The sequence below is a fragment of the Erpetoichthys calabaricus genome, chromosome 9 (genome assembly GCF_900747795.2).
Source record: "Erpetoichthys calabaricus chromosome 9, fErpCal1.3, whole genome shotgun sequence".
Classification (NCBI taxonomy): domain Eukaryota; kingdom Metazoa; phylum Chordata; class Cladistia; order Polypteriformes; family Polypteridae; genus Erpetoichthys; species Erpetoichthys calabaricus.
Genome location: NC_041402.2, coordinates 180,102,332 through 180,117,699, shown reverse-complemented (window position 1 = coordinate 180,117,699; position 15,368 = coordinate 180,102,332). Strand labels below are relative to the sequence as shown.

The window sequence follows — 15,368 nt, the reverse complement described above, 5'->3', positions numbered from 1 at the left end:
TAGATAGATAGATAGATAGATAGATAGATAGATAGATAGATAGATAGATAGATATGTGAAAGGCACTATATAATAGATAGATAAGTAAGACAATATACTACAAATAGATAAGGCACTATATAATAGATAGATAGATAGATAGATAGATAGATAGATAGATAGATAGATAGATAGATAGATAGATAGATAGATAGATAGATAGATAGATGTGAAAGGCACTATATAACAGAAGCTCAAGTAATATTGAGATATTAGACAGAACACTAAGCAATTCATTAAAATACATTTACCCGCTTATTCAGAGCAAGGTCGACTGGATGGGAAGCTGGAGCCTAACCCAGCAAATGTGGGCACAAGGCACCAGTCTATCCCAAGGTGAACACACACATGAGTGAACCACCTAACCTGCATGTCTCTGGATTGTGGGAGGAAATAAATGTGGACACTGGGAGAACATGCAAACTCCACACCGGGAACCCCAACCTCCTTATTGTGAAGCAGCAGTGCTACCACTGTGCCACCCCTCTGCAAAATTCTTAGCATAACAACAACAACTAAAATGACATGGGGGAACATGAAAACTTCACACAGACAATGATGTGTGGATGTGTGAAACACCAACCACTATCCTGCCCTCAAATATTCATTTCATTTTATCAGATTACCTGCTCGAGGAAGAACAAAACATGGGCGACACGTTGAGTCCACACCATGGAATAGTTTGAGAGTCACTTCTCAGAACTGACATCTTAGAAAGAACTCTGATTACCCAAAGTCACTAATTAACTTAACCTGCACATTTCTGGTGAGGTGGAAAGAAACCCCTCACTGACACAGGAAGAACATGCAAACTTCCCACAGACAGCAATGTGTGGAGATGTGAAGCAGCAGCAATAGCAGCAGCACCCACCACTGTGCTACCCACAACTCCTCACTGATCTTTCAGTTTACATTCTTCCAGTTGGGAGCCTCCACTGAGACAGCACTTGGCCACACCCAGCACACGATCCCAATTTAGGACCTGAGCAGAGCCATGAAGTGGCTTATGGGTGGTCTCATTTCATCACAGGAGACCTTTGCAAAATTGTCAGACAAACCACCTTAGGATCCCAAATTAGAACTCGAGTGAAGTGAGCCAATAGATGACCCACTAAGCAGGGGCCTCAAACTCCTACCAGTTTCACTGCCACCAGTTTCTTAATTTGAAGCCATTTTTTTACTGTTAATTAATCCTGTTATTTAATTCTATGACTTATTGGCGGTCTCATTCCATCACAGGAGACCTTTCCAAAATTGTTAGACAAAGCACCTCAGGATCCCAAATAAGGACACAAGTGCAGAAGCAGTCACCTCAGCACCACACTAGTTTGAGTGGAGTAGAACAGGGTGATGTTTTTTCTGTTTTTTTTTACAGTGGCTGGAGTGCCAATCCTGCCACCAACCCCGAGTTTTCCCAGAAAGTTGGAGGACCTGCTGAGTGTTGGTTAACATCAAACCCAGGATGGAGCAATTGCAGGTTAAGGGGCTTGCTCAAGGACCCAATGGAGCAAGATGTCCCTTCTGGCATTTACAGGATTCGAACCGGCAGCCTTCCAATTGCTGACACAGACCCCCAGCCTCAGAGCCACCACAGGCCTCACAGTCTTGGAGAAGAACAAATTCTGGGCAAGATGTTGAGTCCACACAAAGGAACTGTCTTAGTGTCACTTGTCAAACTTGAAAGGTTTATCTAAATCTCAGATTACTCAAAGTCAGCAATAAACTTAACCTGCCTGTCTTTGAAGAGGTGAACAGAATCACCACAGTGACACGGGCAGAACATGCAAACTTCACATAGACAACAATGTGAGGAGGTGTGAGGCGGCAGCACCCACCCCTAGGCTGCCCACAAATTTTCAATTAGTTTTCACTTTACATGCTTGAAGAAGGAGAAACCCTGGGCGAGATGTTAAACTCACAGCAGGAATTAGATTTAGAGTCACCTGTCAAACTTGAAATGTCAAATAAACTCAGGGTACCCAAAGTCACCAATACAAAACCTGTATGTCTTTGAAGAGGTGAACAGAATCTTCACAGTGATACGGGGAGAACATGCAAACTTCACATAGGCAACAATGTCTAGATGTAAGTCAGAAGCACTTAGCACTTAAAAATAAAGGTGTCATTGTGGTTCATCACAGCGATGACAAAGGACAGTGTTTTTTTAACTGTGGGCCAAGGACATGCAACTGATGGGTCCCACACAATGGTGTAGTAGAACTAGCCAAGTTTGTCCAAACACAATACCACCCTCTATATGGTGTACTGTTTATTGCAGGAGTGTGTGTTCTGAGCTGAAGCCTATAAGCAATGCTGTTGGTCACATCATGGAGCTTTCCTTTCTATGGTATGAAAATACATTTAATATTCACTACGATACCAGCCTGTGATACTGTCGAACTGAGATGACCGCCAGCAAAAACACATACAAGAAAGGGGGAGAAGAGGAGGGTGCCACTTTAAAATGTTGAAATGAAAATAACAAATGAAGCACAAGGATGCAAGAACATATCTGTGCAGCCCAGAAACTCCACACTGGAGCTCCAAGTAGGCGGAGTCGACTCCAATGGGAGCCAATACAGTAGCGGCAGAACACCAGAGCTGTGCAGAGGAGAGCAAACAGGTGTATGTTATGGAATGCCATGCTTAGACTATACAGTGCTATTAAGGGATAGCGGGTTTGGAAAATGGATGAATGGATGGATGGGATGTTATGCTCACACTATATAATGTGCTAGTGAGACCACACGTGGAGTGCTGTGTGCAGTTCTGGTCACCACAGCACAAGAAAGACAGAGCAGCACTTGAAGATGTGCAGAGGAGACCAACCAGGTGTATGTTATGGGACATTATGCTGAGACTACATGGTTCTATCAAGGGATAGCAGGTTTGGAAAATTAATGAATGGGATGTTATACTCAGACTATATACCACACTAGTAAAACTGCATCTGCAGTTCTGTGTGCAGTTCCAGTCACCACAGTACAAGAAAGACAGAGCAGCACTTGAGGAGATACCAGGTGCATCATGAGACATTATGCTGAGACTACACAGTTCTATGAAGGGATAGAAGGTTTGGAAAAATGGATGGATGGAGGGATGGATGGGACCTACTGTATCTTTCAGTCAGTCTTTTTAAATGCTCCAATACACTAGTTCAGTGGTTCCCAAACTCAGTCCTGGGGACCCCATGTGGCTGCAGGATTTTGTTTCAACCAACTTCCATTTTTCATTGGACTCTTAGCCTAATGAAGTGAGTCATTATTTTCCAGTTTCTGTGTTTTGGGGTCAATGCAGAAATTCCAAAACTACATTTGGTAATTTTTTTATTAAAATGTACTAAGCAGTTATTTGGAGAATATGTAGTTTTTGTAAGAAGTTAGATGTATTTTCATTCTGATTTTCCAGGTGTTCTGGTTATTTAATTGATTATTTACTAATTAGTGGGTCTGACTCTAAAATAGCTGTAGCTTTCATCATCTGGGGTGTCTGCTTCGCTTTTTGTTAATAGTCACTACTAGGGTTAAATGAAGGGAACAAACTACACAGAAATACTGCTTTACAAACAACATGGCAAATAAGAGTTATGCATTTATAGCTTTAGAAAAAAAGAAAAACAAAACAGAAATATTTCTACATGTCTTAGAAATATAAAAATCATATTGCTGTGCTTTTCCGAATACTGAACAAGAGAAGCGACAAAAGGACCACCTAATTAAATGTGATCAGTTGTAATTGATTATCACTGATTGTAAATTTGGTTGGAAAAAAAACTTGCAGCCATAAGGGGTCCCCAGGACCGAGTTTGCGGACCACTGCACTAGCTGAACAGGTAGTAGTCTGGTACTTGTGTACTAAACGGATGGCACGGACGACTAGTACCCTTTTCTATTATCATGACGCAAATCAGATTTTTGTTTTCAACATTAGGCACCCAAAGGGGACATTAACATTAGGAACCTATAGGCAACTATGCTCCACCCCCACTACCTTTAAGGTTAGCATTTGTGGTTGGGGTAGGTCAGTCTAATAATTTAAACTCCAAAAATTAAGCAACTGGGGTGCCTCCCCCATGGAGCCCAACACTAGAATGGGTAGGAACTTCCGTCTGCGCCGTCCATTTAGTACATAAGTACCAACAGTCTTTAACAGAATATCACAAAAACTGTTGAAATTCAGTCAAGGGACATTCCGCTCAAACTATACTCCACGCTAGTGAGACCTCATCTGGAGTGTTGTGTGGAATTCTGGTCACCACAGTACAAGAAAGACATAGCAGTACTTGAAGCTGTTAAGAGGAGACTGATCAGGTATCCATTATAGGACATCATACTTAGACTACACAGTTCTATAAAAGGATGGATGGATAGGACATTATACTCAGACTGTATAATGCACTAGTGAGACCACCTCTGGAGTTCTGTGTGAAGTTCTGGTCACCACAGTACAAGAAAGACATAGCAGCACTTGAAGCTGTGCAGAGGAGACTAATCAGTTATCCATTATGGCACATCATACTTAGACTACACAGTTTATCAATGGATAGTGGGTTTGGAAAATGGATGGATGGATGGGATATGCTCAGACTATATACAGTACCACTATAGTGAGACCTCATCTGGAGTGTGGTGTGCAATCCTGGTCACCGCAGCACAAGAAAGACATAGCAGCACTTGAAGCTGTTAAGAGGAGACTAATCAGGTATCCATTATGGGACATCATACTTAGACTACACAGTTCTATAAAAGAATGGATGGATAAGACATTATACTCAGACTGTATAATGCACTAGCGAGACCACCTCTGGAGCTCTGTGTGAAGTTCTGGTCACCACAGTACAAGAAAAACATAGCAGCACTTGAAGCTGTGCAGAGGAGACTAATCAGTTATCCATTATGGGACATCATACTTAGACTACACAGTTTATCAAGGGATAGTCGGTTTGGAAAATGGATGAATGGATGGATGGATGGGATGTTATGCTCAGACTAAATATAGTACCACTATAGTGAGACCTCATCTGGAGTGTGGTGTGTAATCCTGGTCACCACAGTACAAGAAAGACATAGCAGCACTTGAAGATGTACATAGGAGAGCAACCAAGTGCATCATGGGACTTAAGGACATGTCACACTGTGACAGACTCAGAGAGTTAAACCGGTTTAGTTTCTAACAGAGGAGAATGTGTGGGGACCTCCTCCATGATTTAAAAACCCTCAAAGCCATTGATAAAGGAGATCCAGCAGAATTCTTTCAACTAAACAGTGAGTCACACACCATAGATAAGAGGGGGAAGTGCATTTCAAAAAATGTGACATCCGGCGCCGCCGAGAGTGGCAGCCTTTTCAGCAGCTCCGTGTATGACTGTATATATATGTGTATTTTTCTACTTTTATTTTTCTATTTTTATTTATTGATCACTCCCACCACTTTATTTTATGTGGATTCGTTCCCTGGACACACTTTGTGAATTTCCCCCTGGGATTAATAAAGTATCTATCTATCTATCTATCTATCTATCTATCTATCTATCTATCTATCTATCTATCTATCTATCTATCTATCTATCTATCTATCTATCTATCTATCTATCTATCTATCTATCTATCTATCTATCTATCTATCTATCTATTTAGGACTGAAGCCAGGAAGCACTTCTTTATGCAAAGAGTTGTGGGAATCTGAAACAAACTATCAAGCTATGGAGATGAAGCAGAAACCATGACAACCTTTCAGAAGGATCTGGATGAGATATTAGGACGACTCAGTTACAAGTGACAAATGGACAGAATGGCCTCTCTTCTCGTTTGTCAGATTTCTTACGGTCGTTATTTGGGTTGACAGATTAAAAAAAGCTGAGAACACCTGGTGTAGGAGAACTATTTTACTTTGTCATAAGAATCACCCACATGAAGGTTCCAGAGAGAATATTTTTTGTTTGTTTAAATCTGCAAAAGGTTTAAAAAATACCAATGAATTAGCAATGACGATGATAACAGACAAAATGGGTTCCTGATTTTCAAAAGACTTTAGCTTCATACAATAACAGGGGGCAGCGTTTCGGTTTCCTTGATCTGTTCGTGTCCTGTCTGGTGACCTACTCTACACTAAAGATTTTCTAGGGTTTTTTTCTACATATTATGGACCTTTTCTAAGCCAAAAAAATTAAAATCAAAGAATCCTTCCCAGAATTCAGTAGTTCTTGTTTACCAGTGTGAACTTGCCAGACACTCTTAACAATTCCTGGAACTTTATGGTTCTTTACTGGGTTGTGTGGTTCTTCGTGGCTCCATTGCTTGACTAAGCACCATTTCATTCTGGGGAGGGTTCTTTGCGTATGACGTTAGTTCTTTCTGCTTTGAAAAACTTTCTGATATGTAAAAATTAATGAAATATTTAATGTATGGTAGGCTACCCAAAGGACACAAACAGATTAAGAAAACCTGGGCTTGTGTGATGGTCTGCAGTGAGGGTCCTTTTAAAATCAGGAGCCATTGGTATTTCACAAACCTGTCCCCATCTTGTTAGTGGCTGTATGAGTCTGATATGATTCCAAGGAAATAACAAGATCTTTCTGGAACTTTCATGTGGATGGGTCCGTTGGGAACCAAAGGTGGGCCCCCTATAGCATCACTCTGAAGAGCCACTCTGACACCTTGAATTGATGTGGCGGATTTGTTATCAGATGAAACTTAATGTCAGTAACTGTAAATTATTACACATAGGAAGTACAAATGCATAGTGAGAGGTCTGAAAATTAAAGTCCACCTTTTGAGAAGGATTTAGGAGTCGTAGAGGAGTCGACGCTATCAACTGCCAGACAGTGTTTAGAGGCCATTAAGAAGGCTAACAGAATGTCAGGTTATATAGCGCCTTGATGAGTGGAGTACAAGTCACAGGAGGTGATGCTGAAGCTTAATAACACACTGGTGAGGCCTCATCTGGAGTTCTGAGGGCAGTTTTAGTCTACAAAGATGACATAACAGCACTAGAAAAATCCCAGAGAAGAACAACTGGGCTGATTGAGGGGCTACAGGGGATGAGTTATGAGGAAAGATGAAAAGAGCTGAGCCTTTAAAGGAGAAGAAGAGGAGACCTGAGTGAAGTGATTAAAATGATAAAGGGAATGAGCTCAGGGGATCAAGACTGGGACTTTAAAATGAGTTCATCAAGAACACGGGGACACAGTTGGCAACTTGTGAAGGGTAAATTTTGCACAAACTTTAGGACATTCTTCTTCAAACAGAGAACAACAGACACTTGGAATAAGTGACCAAGTAGTATAGCAGACAGGAGGGACCTTCAAAACTCGACTTGATGCTATTTTAGAAGAAAGAAGTGGGTAGGACTGGCAAACTTTGTTGGGTTGAATAGACTGTTCTCATCAGATTTTTCTAACGCTCTAAAAAAATAAAGAGTCCATGCACAAAGAAAGAGTGCTGCCATGTCATCGCAGTGTGCCTTCACACCAGTCTCTAGGTGTACACACTCTTAAAAATAAAGATACCAAGGGGGTTCCTCAGAATGAAGCCACAGGGTGAAACATTTTTAACTCCCAAAAGAACCATCCACATGAAGATTCCAGAAGGAGCCTGCATTAATTTAGATAAATCGACATTAACAGATGGGAACAGATCTGTGCACTACCAAGGGGTTTATGGTTTCCAAACAGCTCTCGCTGAACACAGTAACACTGGCTGACTTCAGGTTTTCTTGTTCTGGTCTACCCTGCTAGGTGGCCTACTGAGCATTAGAGATCACGTGTTAGGGACCCTCTCAAAGCTCAAGGAACCAACTTAAGATGCAAAGAACTCCTCCCAGAATAAAATGGTTCTTGGTCAGGCAGTGACTCGATGAGGAACCGCACAGCTTGGTAAAATGCCATTAAAGAGCCGTCGTGCTGCCCACAAATGCTCTTTTCTTGTTCAGTTTACAGTTTTGCCTCATGATCTTGAGCCGCACTTAATGCTGCCAATGTAGAGTCACATGCCAAATTGTTCATCTTAGATATGTGGAAGGAGCCCAGACGACTCAGAGAGAACTCAATCAGAGAATAAAAGAAAAGTCATTGGCAAACCCAGGCTGAAACTGGAATCCTGGAATCCAGGAATTCCCCCATCGATATCTCATATTCCATGGCTTTGAGTGATTGAAAGCAAGTTAGCGCTGAAGTCGCATGGTGGCAGCTGGATTTGCATGTTCTCCCTGTGTTCAGGTCAGGGCCGTCGTAACATCATCATAGACCCCCGGGCAAAGTAGTGCACTGGAGTCCCTGTTGTGTGTGTGAAACACACATAGACATCAGAAACATTGGGATCCCCTATGCTCCTGGGACCCCAAGCCAGTGCCCATCATGCCCATACGTTAATATGGCCCTGGTCTAGGTGGGTTTTTCACCCATGTTCCATGGATGTGATGGTTGGATGAATGGATGATTCTGAGTTAGCCTGGTATTAGTGATACTGTGTGTGTATGAAATTCTGAGCTGGCATGATGAACTGGTAGGCCTTCCAGGTTTGGTTCCTGCCTTGCCTCCTATAATTGCTTATTATCTGTCTGACACTTTTATCCAAAGTGACTTACAACATTTAAGATACAATTAGTCCCATTTCTTTTGGTTTTCCAACTGGAGCACTGGCTTAGGCTCACATGGTGTCAGTAGTGGGATTTGAACCCACCACTTCAGAGAGTGAAGTCCACTGTGCTAATATGATGGACTCTTGTCCCAACATTGATCCTGAAATGGGCTTAATGGGTTTGAATGTGTTATCTTACAATTTTGGTGTGTTTATATTCAGTTTACAAGCAATTTGATCATGTGAAAAGCGCTATATAAATTATAATAATAATGAGCCAAGAATCACTTCATGACAGCTTAGCCTCTTAGGCTTCTTGTATCTTCTTTTCACTGGTGCTAGGAATGTAGCACGAGCAGATTCCCCTTTTAAGTCGGACTTTGGTTTTGGTAATCAATTCTTTCAAGCATTTAGAGGAGATATGGCTGTGATTGGGGAGATGAGACTGAGAGACGTAATGAAAGATAATAACATTATCGACTAAAGCAAATGCGTTTCAATTGACTTCTGAAAGTTCCATCTGTCCTTCCACCAGTCCACCCATTGTCTACCCCGACCCCAGTTTGTCCACTTCGGGTTTGTGTGGGCTGGAGACTTTCAACACAAGTTCTTCACCAGACCCCCCCCCCCCCATTAAAATGTGTATAAAAACAGTTATAATAAATAATTTGTCTCAAATCCTTCTACATATTCTGCAAACAACCAAAGGTAAGAAACCATCACACTGAGGACAAGAACAGAGCCAGGCGTTTAGATAACCACATTCCTTACTTACATTAAAGTCCCGCTACCTTCAACCACTGGCACTCATCCATGCCTCACAGCCAAGTGACATTTTGAGGGATTTGAATTTTTGAGACCAGTCGACTCATACATGTTTGGTTTACAGTTAAGGTCACGTGTGATACTAAAGTTTAATTGCCTTACAAAAATACAATGCCTATAAAAAGACAAGGACCGGCACACACTCCGCAGCCTTGGGACGTGCCTGCATACTCACAGCTTGGCAAACCCGCGCGCTTAACACTTTATCTTGTTTCCTGAGTCAGCTTTTGGGATACGCAGGTGTGTTAGTGTGTGTGTGTTTCCCCGTGACAGACTGCCATCCCACTCAGTTTGTCCTTGTCTTATCCCCAGTGGTGCAGATGTATAGCTTTGGACTCCCAGCATTCTGGTTATAAAATAAGCGTCATCCTAAACTGCATCCCAAAGACTTCCACGAAGATAATGACCTGCACTGCAAACTGATTTTAGGCTTTAAGTGATGTATTTTCCGCTCTTCTTCATTTAATCTTTGGAGGTTAACAATGTAGCGGAATGTGCTCTTCACTGCAAAGTGCCCACGGGATCATTAATGCTACTGCATAAAATAGAGGCTGGTTAATTGATGCAGGGCTTAACTTTCCAGGAACTTCCGACTCGCAAATGGAAGCCTGGAAGAAAGGTCAATGGAGAGGAGTGTGTGCCACTGGCTAATGGTCAACTCCCATTTGTATTGTGAAAACTGATTCATACATTCATATTTCAAGGCAGGGTGGCAAAGGGTATGCGTATAGATAGATAGATAGATAGATAGATAGATAGATAGATAGATAGATAGATAGATAGATAGATAGATAGATAGATAGATAGATAGATAGATAGATAGATAGATAGATAGATAGATAGATAGATAGATAGATAGATAGATAGAGTGCATCTGGAAAGTATTCACAGCGCATCACTTTTTCCACATTTTGTTATGTTACAGCCTTATTCCAAAATGGATTCATTTCATTTTTTTCCTCAGAATTCTACACACAACACCCCATAATGACAACGTGAAAAACGTTTACTTGAGGTTTTTGCAAATTTATTAAAAATAAAAAAACTGAGAAAGCACATGTACATAAGTATTCACAGCCTTTGCCATGAAGCTCGAAATTGAGCTCAGGCGCATCCTGTTTCCCCTGATCATCCTTGAGATGTTTCTGCAGCTTCATTGGAGTCCACCTGTGGTAAATTCAGTTGGTTGGACATGATTTGGAAAGGCACACACCTGTCTATAGAAGGTCCCACAGTTGACAGTTCATGTCAGAGCACAAACCAAGCATGAAGTCAAAGGAATTGTCTGTAGACCTGAGACAGGATTGTCTCGAGGCACAAATCTGGGGAAGGTTACAGAAAAATTTCTGCTGCTTTAAAGGTCCCAATGAGCACATTGGCCTCCATCATCCGTAAGTGGAAGAAGTTCAAAACCACCAGGACTCTTCTTAGAGTTGGCCGGCCATCTAAACTGAGCGATCGGAGGAGAAGGGCCTTAGTCAGGGAGGTGACCAAGAACCCGATGGTCACTCTGTCAGAGCTCCAGAGGTCCTCTGTGGAGAGAGGAGAACCTTCCAGAAGGACAACCATCTCTGCAGCAATCCACCAATCAGGCCTGTATGGTAGAGTGGCCAGACGGAAGCCACTCCTTAGTAAAAGGCACATGGCAGCCCACCTGGAGTTTGCCAAAAGGCACCTGAAGGACTCTCAGACCATGAGAAGGAAAATTCTCTGGTCTGATGAGACAAAGATTGAACTCTTTGGTGTGAATGCCAGGCGTCGCGTTTGGAGGAAACCAGGCATCGCTAATATCATCCCTACAGTGAAGCATGGTGGTGGCAGCATCATGCCGTGGGGATGTTTTTCAGTGACAGGAACTGGGAGACTTGTCAGGATAAAGGGAACGATGACTGCAGCAATGTACAGAGACATCCTGGATGAAAAGCTGCTCCAGAGCACTCTTCACCTCAGACTGGGGCGACGGTTCATCTTTCAGCAGGACAACGACCCTAAGCACACAGCCAAGATATCAAAGGAGTGGCTTCAGGACAACTCTGTGAATGTCCTTGAGTGGCCCAGCCAGAGCCCAGACTTGAATCCGATTGAACATCTCTGGAGAGATCTTAAAATGGCTGTGCACCGACGCTTCCCATCCAACCTGATGGAGCTTGAGAGGTGCTGCAAAGAGGAATGGGCGAAACTGGCCAAGGATAGGTGTGCCAAGCTTGTGGCATCATATTCAAAAAGACTTGAGGCTGGAATTTCTGCCAAAGGTGCATCAACAAAGTATTGAGCAAAGGCTGTGAATACTTATGTACATGGGATTTCTCAGTTTTTTATTTTTAATACATTTGCAAAAACCTCAAGTAAACTTTTTTCACGTTGTCATTATGGGGTGTTGTGTGTAGAATTCTGAGGAAAAAAAATGAATTTAATCCATTTTGGAATAAGGCTGTAACATAACAAAATGTGGAAAAAGTGATGCGCTGTGAATACTTTCCGGATGCACTGTAGATAGATAGATAGATAGATAGATAGATAGATAGATAGATAGATAGATAGATAGATAGATAGATAGATAGATAGATAGATAGACTTTGAAAATAAAGGTGTCAAGGTGGTTTATCAAAGCAATGCCATAGGGAAACCTTAGTTTCCAAAGCAGCCATCCACACGAAGGTTCCAGAAAGAGCCTTTATTTATTTTGACCCGTTATTTCCTTTAAGAGCTAGGAACAGATGATAACCGATTTGTGGAATTTCAGCGGTGTTGTGGTTTTTCAGAATGTGAGTTCAGGATTTTTTGTTCTGTCATATCCTGTTAGGTAGCCTGAAGATTTGTTTTGTCTCCGTGTCATGAAACTTTCAAAGCCCGCAGAAACAGCTTTATATGCAAAGGTCCCTTCCCAAGCACGAGTTCTACGAAGGAACCACACAACTCAGTAAAGGGACTTTGTTTGTAAGCGTGAAGACATATGTAAATATTTTCATCGGGCTTACAGGTAGGCCTGTTGTTTGCTGCCTTATCTCTCAAGTTAAAAGCAGGATGTTCTTTTGGCAAACTGTGCTTATCACAGAATAAATTCGTCTCGTTATTTGATTCTGTGGCTCACGCTTGTCACAGTGCGTTAGCAATTTCAAGTTTTTTTGACTTTTCTCATTTCGGTGTGTGGGTGGGGGGCTTTTATGTATATATACCACAGTGCACATTCAATATTCTGTGGTCATCACTCCATTAATTCGCTCCAAGTCCCGGAAGAGGAATGTCTTTACCTCTCTCTTAGTCACTGCGTGCATGCCAGGAATCAACCCTGGTCGGGGTGCCAGTTCGTCGCAGGTCACACCAACGTCTGCCCGCATCAGACCAAATCTGAGTGTCTGTTTGACTTAAAACTCATATATTGGGAATATGGGGGCAGAGTAAGGAGTACAAACCCACAAACACATTTACGTTATATTCTGTAGCCGCCGTTAGCACTGTGCCACTCAGCAGGATTCCCAGGCAGGTTTAACTGGCAGTGGTGCACAGTGCGTTCCCGAAAGAACACGTAACGAGTGTCCTTTTGAACATTCCCGTTGTATAAGCACACAAACCCGCGCGCTGCAAGTCGCACCGCATTGCTGCTTTAAATAATTCAGAGCGGACGCAGAACGCACTTCCCGTGACGCGCACATTTCAGATCGATCTCGTGGCTTTTAAGGGAGAAAAATGCGCTGACGCGCTGCGTTTGGCTAGCAGAGGCTCGCTGCGGTGCAGCTTTCGAGTGCCGAGAAAAATGGATCAAGTCATTGCCGAATTGCAGTCCTGCAAATGGGGGGGGGGGGGGGGGGGGGGGGGGGGGGGAGGGGGTGATCGGGGGTGGGGGTAGTAGTCTGGTGGGGTTTGCGAGATGACCTCGACGGAATGGAAATCGACCTCAACACAATTACAACCGCAGCCTACAGAGAATGGAGAAAAAGTCCTTAACGGAGCCGCATAATAAAGAGGACAATGCGTGCTGCAGAAAAAAAATGCTGCAAATGCCCAACTCGATCCAACATCAATAATCCAAGTCAATGAGAGTATTAAAAATAGCAACTGTAACTGAGTTCAAAATTTTGGAGAGAACAGACAGCCAAGAGGCATATGATAGATAGATAGATAGATAGATAGATAGATAGATAGATAGATAGATAGATAGATAGATAGATAGATAGATAGATAGATAGATAGATAGATAGATAGATAGATTTGATTCCATTATATATTATAGATACTTTCTGACTCCGGTTTTAAAAGTCATGTAAACTTTTCCCTTGATTCAGTACATCTAATAGAGATGACGCAATTCTTCATTAATCAAAAGATACAAGATGCGATTTAGAAATAGCTTAATTCAGATTAATATTTCAATGCCTTTTGAACTTCAGTGGTGTTAATATGAAGACAAATAGTTAAAGACGATTAACATTTATTATCTTCTCTACTGTTACAATTTACCACAATCTCTATTTCAATATGTGTTATAATCAAACAAGCATGGAAATTATAGAAGCGCCCAGGCTGCATTTTTAAATCAAAAATTGTAATTCGAGTTTATAGACGTATTATTATTATCACGAATGCATGTGGCCGCCTCGAACCAACTATCATCTTCGGTTATAATTTTTCCCTTCCTTGCTGACGCTTTTTGAAAAGTGAATTCGAACGTGTACATCGATCGATTGATATCGTACTTCAGTCAGAGCGTAGTTTATTTTTTAATGGAAAATTTAGGGCATCAGATAAGCTGACTGTGAGTCAACAACGCGCACCGACATCCACTGTCATCACCACCCCGTATCCCCTTTCATAGAATGCCTATAATATCCGAAACCTCTCCAGTCTTGTTAACGGCACCTGTTTACATGCCAGCATCCATAAATATTCCTTTAAACCCCCTGTCCCCAAAACTGTGAGGTGCGCCGTCACCCCATTTGCAGTGCTGGTGCAGATTTACACTCGCATTCAACCTCATTTCTTTTTTTATTCACTGCCTTTAACTTACCCATGACCAAAAGCATTGCGAATCCTAAAACACAGGCCTCGGAAATTTTCATCCACAGTCTGCTCCTCTTTTGTAAAGATAAATACATTTTTAAAATAATTTATAAATCCTATTTTTAAGACCGATATGCAATCTCGACGGTTTAATATGGCTGGCAGCAGCCGCAGCAGAGCGAGTAGTGTTGATTTCACGTTTGTCGTCAATGCATAATAGAGCGGGAGGGCGTCGTACATTTTACTCTTGAACCACAAGAGAAGAATATAAATCAAAAGTGGACTCGATTTCAGAATATAAGCAGTAAAACTATTCCAACGTTTCGATTAACGTTAGCTAACTGAGAACATAAGTTTGTAATGAAGCTGGGGAGTATTATAATACAGTACGCATAATGGAGTGGTAATGTGACCGTGCCCGCTAGTTCAAACATTATTACTATTATTGTTATTATTATTGTTGTTATTATTATTATTATTATTGTTGTTGTTGTTAAGCTCGATGCGTACAGAAATATGATATTCACATTGTGTCTTAATTGCAACCTCCATTACCCCTACAAAAATAATAAAGGTGCCTTTCACATCTATCTATCTATCTATCTATCTATCTATCTATCTATCTATCTATCTATCTATCTATCTATCTATCTATCCTATGTTATTGATACAGTCCAACGTCCGTTTAAATTTTGGCATTTCACAAATCTGTAATCATCTGTTATGGCTATAGAGTCTGTTGTGGAACTAAATAAAGGACGGTTCTTTTCTGGAACATTCCTGTGGACTGTTCTTTTTGGAACCAACCATGGATCCCCAAACGACACCTTTGTTTTTTAAGACCCCTAGATCTTGGAGGCAGTGCCACAGTGTCGCCATCACGAGATGTTCCATCTATCCGTCCTCTGAGAGCGGTCGTTCTAGTTTAGA

At 41.7% G+C, this 15,368-nt stretch overlaps 1 protein-coding gene across 1 annotated transcript in view; it reads right to left on the bottom strand.

The window, feature by feature from the left end:
• The window catches only part of scn2b (sodium channel, voltage-gated, type II, beta), a 43,120-nt gene extending 28,319 nt beyond the window's left edge, over nt 1–14,801 (bottom strand). The window contains exon 1 of the mRNA XM_028808482.2: nt 14,446–14,801. Coding sequence (XP_028664315.1) covers nt 14,446–14,533 — 88 coding nt within the window. The 5' untranslated portion in view covers nt 14,534–14,801. The remainder of the gene's footprint in view (nt 1–14,445) is intronic.
• Nucleotides 14,802–15,368: the final 567 nt, after the last annotated feature.